The sequence below is a fragment of the Misgurnus anguillicaudatus genome, chromosome 22 (genome assembly GCF_027580225.2).
Source record: "Misgurnus anguillicaudatus chromosome 22, ASM2758022v2, whole genome shotgun sequence".
NCBI classification, from domain to species: Eukaryota; Metazoa; Chordata; class Actinopteri; order Cypriniformes; family Cobitidae; genus Misgurnus; species Misgurnus anguillicaudatus.
This window is the reverse complement of record NC_073358.2, coordinates 29,387,296-29,403,306: the sequence shown is the minus strand read 5'-3', so window position 1 is coordinate 29,403,306 and position 16,011 is coordinate 29,387,296. Positions and strand designations below refer to the sequence as shown.

Genomic DNA, 16,011 nt, shown 5'->3' with positions numbered 1-16,011 from the left:
GAAAAGGAACTAGCCGAATGCGACCTCAGTCCTTTTGGTGTTCACAATCAAGTGGACTCAAAAGAGGACCCAGTTCTTTTTTTGGTCCTCTTTAGAACTGAAATGATCTCAGACCCTTTCTTGTTCACATCAGAACTTCATAAGAACTTAGGCCACAGCTTTCTGTACAGCAGTTTATTTTGATACAATGTCCAAACGACATGCGAAGGGGACTGGGAACTCATTGATTACACATTTCAAAAAGAAATCGAACCACAAATGAACCCAAAAATGAACCATACTCAGACCACCTCCGGACGTGGGGGTCCACTTTTGTGTCATTTTAGGGGGGTCTGAGATCACATACACCCTGAACTGCTCTGATAGTGTTTTGAGGGCTCAAACAAACTAGGTGTGAAAACACCCTAAATCCCAGCCTCTGGGTATCAAAAATGCAGGTTTGTTGGCAGAATCAGCATAGAGTCTGATAAAAAAAGCTAATTTACAATAAAACATGTCAGATGCAGAGGGTTTTGAATCTAAACTCTTCATATATCTTTTTTATTCAGGATGACATTAGCAACTGTTGCCGTCGCGATCCTTGCGATAGGAGGGGTTGCTATGTTTTCTGCTCTTCATAAAATTGAAGAAGGACATGTGGGTGTTTACTACAGGTCAGTTCCTTAAGGTTGTCCCATAATCTGAGAACTTATGTTGCTTTACAGCTCTTATGCATTAAGATGCTTGTTTCTTCTTAGGGGTGGAGCTCTGCTTACTGGCACCAGTGGTTCTGGATTTCATCTGATGCTGCCTTTTATTACTACATTTAAGTCTGTACAGGTAAGTTACTAACAGAGAGCATGTCCGAGTATGATTAACTTGGTTTTCGGTATCTTATTCTTGCTCTCTTTCCAAAAGACAACTCTACAAACAGATGAAGTAAAGAATGTCCCATGCGGCACAAGGTAAGTTGCATTGTTCATGCATCAAGGCAAACTCTTGCTTAGGGGTGGGCCGATTATTAGCCTGGTCGTTTATTGCCGCTGATATTAAGTATTTTTATGATTATTAGCAGTGTTGGGGAAAGTTACTTATTAAAAGTAATGCATTAAAATAACAAGTTACTCCCCAAAAAAGTAACTAATTGCATTTCTTAGTTACCTTTCATGGAAAGTAATACTTACGTTACTTTTAAGTTACTTTTCCGTTACTTTTTCTTACTTGCTTGAGGCTTGATCTCTTTCAGGCCTTGCAGTTGTTTTTTATGACTGAGAAGTTCTGCATTCAAAAAATTGCATATTTCCATCGCAAAAATGTCAATCTCTGGCATGCCATCTCCGTTTCTGATTCAAACTGTTCCCGCTCAGGCGCGCATGCATAGAGTGTGTAATTCTACGTGCACTACGCTCAGTTTAAATCAGTAAATTTTTATCTAATTAATTAAACTGAAAAGTAACTAGCATTACTTTAAAAAAAAAAAGTAAAAAGTAACTCAAATATTAATCCGTACATTTAAAAAGTAATGTGTACTTTACATGTTACTTCATAAAAGTAATGTTATTACGTAATGCACGTTACTTGTAATGTGTTACCCCCAACACTGATTATCAGTATCAGCCATTTTCTAAACCGATTTGCAGATGAAATTGTTTGATTTTTAAAATTTGCTATTTCGCTATGATGCAGTCACATGTTGGAACTCACCATTCTGTGGTCTAGATTTATGCATTTTTACACCTGGCCAGAGGTGGAAAGAGTAATAAAATATTGTACTCATGGAAAAGTAAAGTTACTTTAATAATATTCTACTTAAGTAAAAGTAAAGTTACTGGTCTAAAAATCTATTCAAGTAAAAGTAAAAATTAAGTCATTTTAACTCAGAGTAAAAGTTACTTTTTTACAGCGGGGAGAGGGGGAGGATTCTAGTATAGTTAAAAAACGACAAGGGAATATTAATCTCAAACTAGTTGTTTTTAATTGTAGGAACATCTTTACAATTAAAGTGCAATAACAAAAAGTTAATAATAAAAAAGCTTTTTTAAAGTAAGAAACATTTATGGAATTGTTTAATGATTTTTACATGTGAGTTATGCACTTTTGAAAATGGTCAGCAGCGTGTAAATACAATCACTATAGTAAGGTTGTAATTGATGTATTGCTGGTAACATACATTATTTTATTAAACTATATATAGTTTAAATGAGCATATAATAAGATGAGTGCCATGTCATACTTTTGACACGTTTCTTTTCTTTTACTTCCCTGACCTGGGTACCTGATATCAGACCTTTATTCTCTCTCTCTCTCTCTCTCTCTCTCTCTCTCTCTCTCTCTCTCTCTCTCTCTCTCTCCAATGTCTAATGACCTGCACATTCTCGAGGACGTTCTTAAGTTGTGTTTGACTTGACGCGAAGCTGCTAGACCTCGGAAGATAATGCAGATGGTATTAAAACTCGTTGTGCAAATGAGCGGTAAAAATCCAGTCGGCAATTTCGTACCCAAAGCATGAATCCTACCTTTCATAGGAATGAAACACTCGCTTCGCGTCAGTGGAAAGTGGTCGCTTAAATATGACCAGGGGTTTCTATCATAAGATTTGAACTAAGGCGGGTCTGCATTAGCGCGCGCCTGTCTCGTCCGTCTCCATGGTTCTTTTGCGCGTTCCCCCGGACCCCGCCCATTTACATCCGTTGCGCGTCTTTATCACCCTGCTTTTTTAAAATATTTTTTTACTCAGTAACGGATATGATTTAAAATGTAGCGAAGTACAATACTTTAAATAAAACATACTTAAGTAAAAGTAAAAGTACACAAAAAAACTACTCAATTACAGTAACGTGAGTAAATGTAATTCGTTACTTTCCACCTCTGCACCTGGCATATACAGTACCCTCACCGGTCACTTTATTAGGTACACCTTGCTAGTACCGGGTTGGACCTCTTTTACATTCAGAACTGCCTTAATTCTTTGTGGCGCAGTTGCTGCAGATTTGTCAGCTGCAAATGCAAATCCATGATGCGAATCTGCCATTACACCACGTTCCAAAAGGTGCTCTGTTGAATTGAGATTTGGTGACTGTGGGGCCATTAAACCAGTTTAAGATGATTTGAACTTTGTGACATGGTGCTGGAAGTAGACATCAGAAGATGGGTACACTGTGGTCATAAAGGGATAGAGATGGTCAGCAACAATACGCAAAAAGGCCATGGCATTTAAATGATGCTCCACTGGTACACAGGGGCCGAAGGTGTCCCAAGAAAATATCCCCACACCATCACACCACCACTACCAGCCTGAAACGTCGACACAAGGCAGGATGGATCCAGCCAATGTTTTCTCAATCTTTTATTGTCTAATTGTGGTGAGGCTGTGTGAATTCTAGCCTCAGTTTCGAGTTCTTGGGTGACAGGAGTTGCACCCAGTGTGGCCTTCCACTGCTGTAGCCCATCTGCTTTAAGGTTCGACATGTTGTGCGTTCACAGATGACATTCTGCACACTTTTTTGTGTACAGAGTGGTTGTAACAAGCGGTTATTTGAGTTACTGTTGCCTTTCTATCATCTCAAACAAGTCTGCCTATCCGGTTGATAAGTGATGACGTAAGGAATACTGTTTCTGGGTCCAAACCTCCACACATTTCAATAGAGGACATTTTTTCCCATTCTAAAGCTTGGTTTGAACTTAAGCAAGTCGTCTTCACCGCGTCTATGCCTAAATGGACTGAATTGCTGCTATGTGATTGGCTGATTAACAATATGTGTTAACAAGCAATTAAACATGTGTACCTAATAAAGTGGCTGGTGAGTGAATATTGATAAAAAAAATTAAATGAAAGTCAAGGGGGTCGCACACCGGACCGTTCTAAAAAAATTGAACGCATTGTTTTCAATGAGTGTACGCACACCAGCGCCGACAGGTGGCACCTGTCCACGGCGCCCAGCTACGACTCAGGAAGTTGCTCAAATCCCTGTCGTGCCACAGAGCGCCACTGGCACCAGTGCCACATAGTTTAATATTAAATAACATTAACGATAAATCATGAACGATTAACATTGGCTGCTAACGTATATTTAGCATTTTGAAGTAGACGCTATCTGTCTAAGCTTGCGCTATTTAATGTGCGCTTCCGGTCCTGCAATAACTCAGAGTTGTCCTAGACGCAACGCGGCACTGAGCCGTGCATCCGGTGTGTGACCCCCTACAGAATCACTAATTCTCAAATACCAGCATGCAGATTATTGGCGTTTTAAGCAATTACTGTATGAATCATGAATTGCACAATAACCGATAAATGTGTTAAAACATGTACTTATAGGCTGCGTCCGAAAACTCTAAATTGCTGCCTTCTGCGGCAGCTTTCCAAGGCAGAAAGGCATCAAGGCATGTCCGAATTGACTTGGGCGCATGGGACATGTGATTGGTTGAGCTTGGTCGAGTTTCGAAAAAATAAAATGGTGGCCAAGAAAGCGACTGGAGCCCAAATTTAGTGTAAATAATGTTATTGTTTCACTTTTTACACATTTTAATTGCATTTCTAGCAGGAAATTAGTATTGTAGTTTTCCAATATGGGATTAGTTATCACAAAGGCGCTCTCTGTATATATTTTAAACACGCTGCCTTTGAAGTGTGTCCGAAAGCGTTTCTCTGAGCTGCCTTCATGCCTCCGAAGTCATTGCCTCATGAGGCAGCGAGGCAACAAGTCAGCTGCCTAAGTTTCAGACACAGCCATAGATAAACGTATAAATAAATGCAATCTGCAAAAGTTCATTATATATTTTCAGGCTGTTAATGCTGGAAATGAAGTCATGGAGACAAAAGAAAGATTAAGATTCATTCTTAGTAATTTATGACTTACAGTAATCTTTTTTGGCTTTCAGTGGGGGTGTAATGATCTACTTTGATCGCATTGAGGTTGTGAACTTTCTTGTTCCATCAGCAGGTAATAGGTTTTTGCTCTTATATGTTCGATTGATGAATAATCCAGTCATTAACTTTTTGGCACAGTTTAGTCAGTGGCTCTGTAAATTTAAATGACAGCCCTGACTGTTAATGTACTTGTTAGTTTACTTGATCCCCTCCATTCATCTCCTTTTTATCTTTTTCCCTGCTGCAGTGTATGGCATTGTGAGAAACTTCACTGCTGACTACGACAAAGCCCTGATTTTCAACAAAGTTCACCATGAGTTGAATCAGTTTTGTAGCGTTCACTCACTTCAAGAGGTCTACATAGGTTTATTTGGTAAGAATTGTGCTTTAATGTCCTGATGCAGGGATTTTTACTGCGTTGGATGATTTGTTACCTCTTGTTAAGATTTTGTTGTGTTAGAGTAAAACCCTTACTGCTGACGCAAGGTTTTTGTCCATATAGTTAACTTTTATTAAGAAAAGATAGAGAGAGAGAAATTTTTTCAGGAATAATAAAGCAATAAGCCCCTATAAGCAGTGGGTTACCAGTGCATTTTATAACAGCTAAGGGGTGTTGTTAGGCACGACGCAAAGTGAAAAACCGCCCGTGTATCCCTGGTAGGAAAAAAGAATACTATGGAAGTAAATAGGGTCCAAAAACGGGTTTGTAACAACATAAGGGTGAATAAATTAGAACAGAAATTTCATTTTTGGGTGAACTATCCCTTTAAGTACATTTCTGTAATCGCATCCCTAATTTTTCAAATTGAAATTAGCATGACCATAAATGCTGTCAAAATATATTTTATATGATTAGTTATTTATGCCCTGCTCACAGATAAACCCCTCTGTTTTTTTTAGGATTTTTTACTAACTGAAAAGTAACAAGACACAATATGTAAACAAGTTGTTTACTACTAGAATATTTTCTGTGGGCTCTGAATCAGACAAAGCTTATATATTAGGTATAATACTTTTTAGAGTAATTAATATACATCTTCTGTTATTCATCAGTGTTTCTCAAAGTATGCGGTTTGACAAACATGAGGAAATTGGGTCATTTTTGTGCCAATCTCTAATAATTCCTTTATTCATTGACCATACACTCAAAATGACAACTTTTAAAGGGATAGTTCACCCTAAAATGAAAATTGTGTTGTCATTTACTCATCCTCATGTTGTTCTAAACCTGTATTCATTTCTTTTCCTGATGAACACAAAAGAAGATATGAAGAGTTTGGTTCCAAAACGCAATAAATCCATTTTGACAAATTTCGGTAGAAACGTGTTTTCTATACCAAGAAAGTGACAAGATGAAAACCACTATTTTCTGTTACAAACTTTCCCATAGCTTTTTCCTATTTTTTTATGTTATAAAACATAAAAAATTCAAATCCATAACTTGATTTTCAAAGATTTATTATAAAAACGAATTATTTTTTCCACAAAATGCAATAAATCCATGACGTTTTTTTTTTTCAAAATGCTATAAATCTATTCAATCAATGTATAAATGTGCATTCATCTTTGCCATGTTATATTAAACAGTGATATTCACTGACAAAAAATAATCATTAATGGCATTAATCAAAACACTTACTTTGTCATATTAAGATCGCTGTCATTGCAGCGGTTATACTTGACGCCGTTGCTTAGCATTTTTCACAGCGATTAGCTGTAAAATGTTTTGGTCCTGCTCGATTTTCGTTGACTTTGAGTAAAATAATGTAAAGTTATTCATAAGATCCCCTGGGGTCAATGTGTTAGCATGAGAAACTTGATGCTGTCGGGAGATAAGCACCAGTCTCCCGAGTGCTTCGCGTAAATTATTAGATGTTGATGACAATCTTTCCCGGCACAGAAAACAACCACAGGTTTATCAATGCCATTTAAAGTATTATTTTGTTTTGTTTGTTGATCACGAAGTACAAAGTAGATGAGGAAAACTAGGACTCCGTGTACTCAACGCGCCGCCATTGTTTGTTTTCATTGTGTGAATGGTGCGCTGTAATTTGTGGAGTGGATTTATTGCGTTCTGAAAAAAAGGAGGAGTGGCGTTTATCACATTTTGGGAAAAAAGATGACAGGATAACACGGCGGATATTGGATTTTGCGTAAAATTAATTATTTACTTTAATTATTTAATTATTTTATTTAATACTGACCTGATATAATACTGATTTTGGCAGTAACTAATTTTTTTTCAAAATTGGCGTTTATCGCGTTTTGGAACCAAACTCCTCATATTTTGAGAGATGATGGTAAACACACAGAGGTAGGTGACCATTGACTTCCATAGTAGGAAAACAATATTTTGGAAGTATTGTTATAAATGATTAAGAAAATACTTTGATAAATGATGGTAAGCACACAGTTGATGTTGCCCATTAAATTCCATCATATTTTTTATTCCTACTATGGAAGTCAATGGAAGCTGTGTGTTTACCATCATTTCTCAAAATATCTTCTTTTGTGTTCATCAGAAAAAAGAAATTCATAGTTCAAGTTTAGAACAACATGAGAATGAATAAATGATGACAGAATTTTCATTTTTGGGTGCACTATCTCTTTAAAATAAGCCTAACTTTAATAATATATAATTTATAAAAAGTATAAAAGTTAACAATGGATAAGTTTATGAAAAGGAAACTGGAGATTTGGCACAAGAAGAGAAAAACAAGACAGACAGTGGACCTAATCAACTAAAAAGCCAGAAAAGAAAGTACTGTATGATGACTTTTGTCAAACAGTTGCATTATTATTATTTACTTTGGAAACAAAGTCTTATTTTATGCAAAGTGATAAATCATCCGCATGTTTATTTTCTCTATTGAAAGTGTTTATGATGTGAATAAATAAATTCCAACAGTTAAACTTAAAGCCTTCTTGATTACCATTTTGTTGGGGCGATTGGGGACAGGTACCCTTCCCTACCTCCAAAGTGGAAAATGGCAGAAAAAGTTTAATCCATAAATGCAATGTTTTTGCTTCCCTCTAGTGTTACCCTTTAGGTTAAAGTGCTTGATTTTGCACAGTTGGCACTGTAGCTTCTCAGCTGCTGTGAATTTGAAGCTGGCGTGTATTGTGTACACATGCCATTGATAAACTGTCCTCTTTTTTGTTTTTTTATGGTTTTTAGATCAAATAGATGAGAATTTAAAGCTCACGCTGCAGGAGGATCTCACCAACATGGCTCCTGGACTCATTATTCAGGTGCGAGTGATTCAGCAAAGATTCTAACATGATTCTCTCTTTTTCCCCTGACATTAAATGGAATTTTATTCTGTAAATAGCATTTCCTCTTTTGCCTGTAGGTCAGGGCTGAGCTAAATGGTCGACTAGAAATAACAGTGATCTCATAACTCATTATCATTATGTTTGAGAAACATTTACTGACCTACCATAAGATATTGGAATGTGTATTGTGCATTTGTTTATGATTTCTCATGCTTTATTTAGCTTTGGTTTGGCAAGCTTTAGATTCTCATCAAATCCCTCGGTGCAAGAGCAGAGTTTGAAAAGACTTGTGCATAGACCCTAAAACATTCTTGTGAAACATCCCATAATCATCTGAGCAAGCTGTAGCCTGTGATCAGAACATTTTGGGTGTGTCATTTTAACATTATACATATTGCTCTCCATCATTACTGTTAACCACTACTCTATCATTCATTCATTCATTTATTAGATCATTAATAACCTGATTCAGACTCGTGTTCTTTGTTCAAGCTGGAAATGTTTTGGTCCCTAAGTAGCATTTGGTCAGATCCACTTAGTACTTGTATTCAGTTCACTTACTATGTGTGTTCATGTTTCCTGCTACTTGATTTTGCCCTTGAGGGTTCAGGCAAAAAATACTGATAGTGCTTTAATAGTAGCTTAACTCCGCACATCAGACATTGTTGTATAACAAGCCCTTGCTGGGAAGCTTGTTCTGGCTACATTAGCTTTAAAGGATTAGCCCTTTTTTTTTTAAATATCCAGATAATTTACTCACCACCATGTCATCCAAAATGTTGATGTCTTTCTTTGTTTAGTCAAGAAGAAATTATGTTTTTTGAGGAAAACATTCTAGGATTTTTTTCAGTTTAATGGTCTTTAATGGACCCCAACACTTATAAGTTTTAATGCAGTTTCAAAGGACACGAAGCAATCTCAAAAAGGGTTATGGGTCTTATCCAGCGAAACGATTGTGATTTTTGGCTAGAAAAATACCAAATATGCACTTTTAAACCACAACTTGATAAGGTCACGTGTTACATATATGAAACACACATTTGCGGACCATTTTAAACAATAACCTGACACAAAGACATTAATAAGTATCATTCCACATACAACAAAGTCGGAACGGTCCTCTTTCTCCACATTAGTTTCGATACGCCATCCATGACCTCTTGACGTGAAGCTCGGGTCTTGGGAGGTTAAACATCCTTTCTCTTTATTTATAGTTTATTATTTTTTCCTTTATTTCTCATTTCCTCTCTTATAACCAGGCGGTTCGTGTTACCAAACCAAACATCCCAGAAAGCATTCGCAGGAACTATGAACTAATGTGAGTTTGCAACTTGCTATGACCTGTTACAGCTTTTATAATGATCTGTTTAATTTACAACCTGACTATTTGATCAATATCTAAACATTGCGTTACGGTTTAGTAAAGAATATTTTGGCAGTGCTTACTGATCGAACATTATTCATTAAAAGTAATTCATCCGTATCTTTCTCTCTGTTGCGTTCTTGTGTCTTTTAGGGAGGGCGAGAGAACAAAGTTACTCGTTGCGGCTCAGACACAGAAGGTGGTAGAGAAAGAGGCAGAGACCGAGAGGAAAAAGGCGGTCATAGGTAAACAAACCTAATTTTTAATATTAAGCCCCATGAGTTTGTTTGGATTCTGATGAGGTCACTGCTCACATAAAAATTAACGTTTGTCATTCCGTCCTTATCTTACATGTGCAGAGGCAGAGAAGGTGGCTCAGGTGTCTGAAATAAAGTTTGGACAGAAAGTTATGGAAAAAGAAACTGAGAAAAAAATATCAGAAATTGAAGGTAGGTTTTTCATTGGACTCAGAGAAACTAGACTGCAGTGTTCTTCACTTTAGTTCCTCAATTCTGAGAGAAAACTGAGAAATGTAGAGCAAAACTGTCTCTGGGGATTTGGATACTTGTTGCACACCATAAATGATAAAAGTATATAAGTGTAACATACACATGCTATTACAGTGCTAAACAGGTAGACAATAAAAGACTGATAAGCTAAAATTAAATAAAAAGATTTAACAATAGCTATAAATGAAAACTCATGACAGTTGTGTAAATCGGAATCTCTAGGTCGAAGTTAAAGGAATATTCCATTTTCTTAAAAGAAAAATCCAGATTATTTACTCACCACCATGTCATCCAAAATGTTAATGTCTTTCTTTGTTCAGTCGAGAAGAAATTATGTATTTTGAGGAAAACATTGCAGGATTTTTCTCATTTTAATGGACTTTAATAGAGCACAACATTTCATACTTAACTCAACACTTAACAGTTTTTTTTAATGGAGTTTCAAAGGTCTATAAACGATTCCAAACGAGGCATTAGGGTCTTATCTAGCGAAACGATTGTCATTTTTGACAAGAAAAATTAAAAATATGCTCTTTTAAACCTTTTTTGCTTTTAAGTTGCATTTTAAGCATATATGCGGAAGTGCGCATCGCGAATGTGCCGCCACAAACTGTAAGTCTGGAAAAAAATTGGTGTTCCTGAATTTCAACCTGTGGTTTTTCATCGCCAAAAGGGAGTTTTGGAACTTATAGCAGAGCACATGACAACATGTTTGCTTGAGAGAGCACAAACAAGCATGAAGGTAAAGCTTTTCTTTTATAGCGATGACTTTGGTAGTGACGATTCTCTCAGACCAATCTACAGTGTTTTTGCGTCACGTTTTGGTATCAGCTCGGGTTGCTTGGTACCCCGACCAAGCTGGTACTAAAAAAACTATAGGGTACTACGTACTGCACCCACTGTAAAAGCTCACAAAAGTAAGCTGGGGTTCTATGCAATGGAAAAGTACCATTAATTTGCAGCACTTCGACCTCTGGCGCAGTAATATCAAAACTCCTGTAAACTCTCCCCTCTTGGTCAAACTCAGTGAGAGGGGGAGTGATGATGCGTGCTGAGGTCGAAGTGCTGCAAACTAAACTGCTGGTGTGGGCAAAGTTGGTGTAGCCCGACACGTAGCGCAGACCCGCTTTTTGGCTACCCAATTTCGAGTCCCTGTCCTTTGCCGGTCCTGTTCCTCTGTCTGCACCCTGTACTTTTCTGTCCTCTACTTATAATACTGTTTGTTAATTAAATGCAAAAATGCCCCATAAAATAATTTTTAGGGATTCAGGACTTATCAAATTTCACAAATTGACTAGTGCTGTGAAGGATCGCACCCGCGGTTCGGCTCGCATGCGATTCGCGGATTAATATGCAAATTTAAATAGGGAAAGTTTATCATTTGCACGTATTTCTAAGGCTTGCAAATGTTAACATTCAAGTGATTTAAAACCATTTAACCACAAAAAGGTGCTAAAGTGAGCAGATTTCTGTATGCACATGCGGTGAAATGACAAAGAGAAAATCACTTATGTGGCTCTAAAAAAATAATAATAACAATATTTAATATGTACAGTAAAGACAGTGTTATTTTTCATTTAATTCGATTTCTGTACCTGCTAATTTTAGACATTACTTAATGTGCAACTTTGTTTTTTTTATATAAATGTTTGTAGTGATGCAACGATGTATCGGCTGCCGATATTTATCGGCCTATTTTTGATCAATTTGAAACCATCGGCATATCGGCAATAGCACGAGAAAGGCGGATACCGATTATTTATTAATTAACCACATAAAGGCAATGAGTTGCATGTCTATTGTTCAATTAAAATGATTTAATGTTCTGGTGTGCACTATACTTAAGCATCGACAGAATACCTTTGTTGAGCTGGCTCAAATGTCTTGGACAATAAAAGTAACAAACTGCACTTTAGTGGGGGAAAAGAAGTCCAACTTTTTTTGAAGTAGCAATATTTATATGGTCAGTCGAATGTTAATTAGATCCAATCCTTGTTCAGTAAAAATAATTTAATGCAGAAATAAACTAGCTAATAGACCAACTGTGTAGCATTGTACACAAGTGTTTAATATCGGTATTGGCCAAAAAAAATCCTATCGGTGCATACCTAAATGTTTGTCATTTCTTTATTTGTTATTAGAATTTTTCCACCCCTTTTTTGCTGATCCGAAAAATGATTCGATCCATGCCTTAAAAACCATTATGTGAACCGAACTGTGAGTTTTGTGATCCGTCACAGCCCTTGAATTGGCTAATTCAATATGGCAGTGGTTCTCAGCAAGGGGGCGCGTCTCCTTAGTGGGCACAGAGAACTCGCGGTTATTTACCAAGTCCCGGCGGAGGATGACATCAGGCTCACACTATCCAATACTAAATTGTTTTCCACAAGAAAGTTTCCCACATTCACTTCTTGCCATGGGGAAAATGTGCCCTCTGCCCTTTAATAGTACTGAAGGGATAGTTCACCCCAAAATGATAATTTTATCATAAACCAAGTCCTCTGGTGGTCTTCAGAACACATTTTAAATATTTTGATGAAAACCAGGAGGCTTGAAAACTCAGTCCCATTGACTTCATTTAGTTTCACAATTCTTTTTCCCAGAAATAAATGAAAGACATTGCCAAAAAGGTCCATCAGTAATTCAATAATAATATTATGAAGCGACGAGCACAATTTTGTGAGCAAAGAGAACAAAACAAACGATTTTATTCAACAATTTGTGTAAGGGTTAGATATTTCAGAACAATTGATACAAATGATCTTGCACAACTTTCACATGCTCGCAAAATTAAACCACATTTTTCGTTTTATCAGTGATAACCTGAAGATTGCACTATTATATAATGATAGGAAAGCATCCAGTGCACAGGTGAATAAGAGGAGAAACTGACCGGTAGTAAAATTCTCTATGTATCAATGTGTTAATTAAGTAGAATTGTTTACTATTCATACATTGTCTGGGTAAGTGTCGCTACTGTATGTCTTGCCATCTGTTTTTTAGCTTTAAAAATAATTACATTGGATAGTTTTGGGAAAAGATGATCCTAAGCCAGCAGACTGAAGTACTCCAGACACCACAGTGTTTTGAAATTATGCCATATGTTCAGACATGAACAGAGTTCTTTTGAGAAATCTCTGAAGGGCCTTTAAATTTGAAAGGTTTGGCTGTGGTTGTGTTTAAAAAATCAAACGAAATATAACAATTTCCCTAAACGAGATGGATTTTTGTAGAAAGACTTAATGCGCCAGCTTTGTATTTGTTCAGGTATCCGATTCAGCATTACGGGATTTTGTTTAGTCATACTGCCAGAAATTTGCAGTACTTTCCCACAGTCTCATAGAGACAAATGTGGCATAATTACTGTGTCTTATACAAACAATTGCACTGTGTAAATTTCCACTAAGCAGGCAGTAAAGTTACGTCATATGCGGTCATACCATGTATCTCCCTGGTCTCTGTATTACTCTAATTCACAGCCATTTTTACTTTGTTTTAATATCTTTGCATGCAAACTTTCTGCTGCTCATTTGCTATAAGCTCCCCTGGCCAAATAGCAAAAACTATGCTTCACCATAAAATGCCTTTACGGCACGGTTTCTGCCTTGGCTCACACAAAAATATTGATATTGATCTGACAGCAATGTTACAAGAGAGTGATCCTAAGATTGAATGTTCCGATAATCCGGCTTGCATTTCACACACGAGGCAATTTGCGGGAAAATCTACGAAATCAAAGCCAAGTGTGAGTGCAGCCTGAGACCTTGTTAGGTTGGTAAGGATAAAATGTATGATCTTTGGGACTATAAAATGTCCCAATGAGCAGACACTGCATATGATTATATAAAGAAAACAGGCCATTACAGCGACAAAGTCTTTTTGGACCAAATAAAGCCAAAACCTTAAGAGGTTGAATAACAATTTCACTTCCACAAAACAACATCTGTTCTTCATTTCTCTGTTCATTTTCTTTTGTGCAGAATGAAAGTGAAAGCGATTTAGAAACTCATTTGTGTAACGTTTATGATGTCATTATACCAAATTATGTTATTTTGAAGCATGTGGAGTGAGGAAGGTAAGTGTTTGAGCGCCCTGCAATTTTGCGGGTTGTCCCACTTGGAAGTCGTGGAGGGTCTAAAGTTGTCATCGTGGAGGCATGTCCGCTGTGAGAAAAAAATCTAAACTTTTAATTTTAACACATTGCTTTGTGTTAACACATTATGTGTTGTTTTTAACACATTATGTGTCATTTCGTGCTGATTTAGAGTTCATATAAATAAAAGGGACAACATAAGATGTGTTAAAACAACACAAAGTGTGTTGTTCCAAAAAATAACACAGGAATGTGTTAAATTAAGGACAACACACTATATGTGTTGTCCTTAACTAGTCACAAGATGTGTTAATTTAACACATTCGTTTTAAGAGTGTACTGCCCCAGTGACAGATTGGGACAATTTTTTACTATTTCTTCTCACAGTGTACTCTATACTATTGGTAATTTTGGCTGGGTTTTGAATGCTAGTAGTAAAATTGTGACATCTGAGAGGAGAACAACAAAGATATTTACTTTACTGTATATTAAACAGAAATGTGGCTGTGTGTGCAAAATTAGGGATGTCTTGTAGAGAAACGTAGAGGAAGAAACACTGTTGAATGAGATTATCATTAATCTGTCAGAATGAACCGTTTGAATATATTCTGTCATGAGTGTAAAATAGGATTGACTGTAAATTTACAATGACGAATCGTTCATCACCACTGAATGAGAGCTTCTGGGAAACCCTATACAGCAGAAATATTGAACTCCTGCTCTAAAAAAGATGAATGTTGCTGGTTTAGTGGCATTAATTTTGCTCTCTCATTTGTTTTCTCTCTTCATCCGTCTCCATCTCTGATGTCACAGACAGTGCTTTTCTCGCTAGACAGAAGGCAAAAGCAGACGCAGAGTTTTACACTGCACAGAGATCAGCTGAGGCCAATAAGGTATGCGTCAGTAAAATGATACCCTATATATTCTGTTCTATGAATAACTACATTTAACACACTTATACTTTTTGTCTTTTCACAGCTGACGCTCACCCCTGAATATCTCCAGCTGATGAAATTTAAGGCTATAGCAACTAATAGTAAAATTTATTTCGGAAACGAGATCCCTCACATGTTTATGGACGCGGGACCGGGAAGCTCCTCCAAAGTTGCCTCCAAAGCCTTTAATGCTTTCTCAGAGGGGAAACTGGACTTAGAATGATGAGATACACTTAAGAGAGAGACCTAGTTTGTAGCACAGAGACTAAGACTAAACACACAGCTCTAATTGCCAGGCATTATACTGAACTGTCCAGCTGAATGCTATGAGCCCACTTCAGTATAACTAACATGGTATCAGTTGGGTAAAAAGAATACATCTGTATTTAAACAGGTGTTAGGTATGCTCCGGTGACTTGGAGTTAAAATTATATAATTATATTACAGTACGTTTTTCTTTTGTACAGAACAAAAGGCATTAGGTCGTTTATTTGAATCTGAGTATAGTGTACAGAAGCCATTGAATAAAAGGTGTTGTATTCTTAGAGATGAAGATTTGTGCATGTTTTAGTATATATTGAATTTATAAAATGAATCCGTTTTCATTCAAAAATATGCTTTACTAAGATGTTTGGGAGCTTTTGGCGTTATATTATTTTTCTAGTCTCCTAAGGCCAATTCACACTGGTCCAACAACAACCAAGTCCAACAAACCCCAACATACTAAAGTCCCATTTACTTGATCCAACATCTGCCAACAGGGGTTTTACACTGACACTTGGCGTTTGTTGGTCCAACAACAACCAAGTCCAACAAACCCCAACATACTAAAGTTCCATTTAATTTGATCCAACAGGGGTTTTACACTGACACTTGGCGTTTGTTGGATCACTGTGAATTGGCCTTAAAATGATCTTATACTGTAACTCAGGGACTTGCTTATTTATATTAAGTTTAAATTTCATGTGCTCTCCAGAAGCACTAAACAA

The 16,011-nt window shown here is 36.8% G+C and overlaps 1 protein-coding gene across 3 annotated transcripts in view; it reads left to right on the top strand.

Moving 5' to 3' along the window:
• The window catches only part of erlin2 (ER lipid raft associated 2), a 28,203-nt gene extending 12,634 nt beyond the window's left edge, over positions 1–15,569 (top strand). For all 3 annotated transcript variants that reach the window (XM_055199660.2, XM_055199663.2, XM_055199659.2), the window contains 11 exons: positions 549–653; positions 738–819; positions 898–944; positions 4,858–4,919; positions 5,094–5,219; positions 8,025–8,098; positions 9,382–9,440; positions 9,639–9,730; positions 9,845–9,934; positions 14,901–14,980; positions 15,066–15,569. In XM_055199660.2, the coding sequence (XP_055055635.1) occupies positions 549–653; positions 738–819; positions 898–944; positions 4,858–4,919; positions 5,094–5,219; positions 8,025–8,098; positions 9,382–9,440; positions 9,639–9,730; positions 9,845–9,934; positions 14,901–14,980; positions 15,066–15,245 (997 nt within the window). In that variant the 3' untranslated portion in view covers positions 15,246–15,569. The remainder of the gene's footprint in view (positions 1–548; positions 654–737; positions 820–897; positions 945–4,857; positions 4,920–5,093; positions 5,220–8,024; positions 8,099–9,381; positions 9,441–9,638; positions 9,731–9,844; positions 9,935–14,900; positions 14,981–15,065) is intronic.
• The last annotated feature ends 442 nt before the right edge of the window (positions 15,570–16,011 follow it).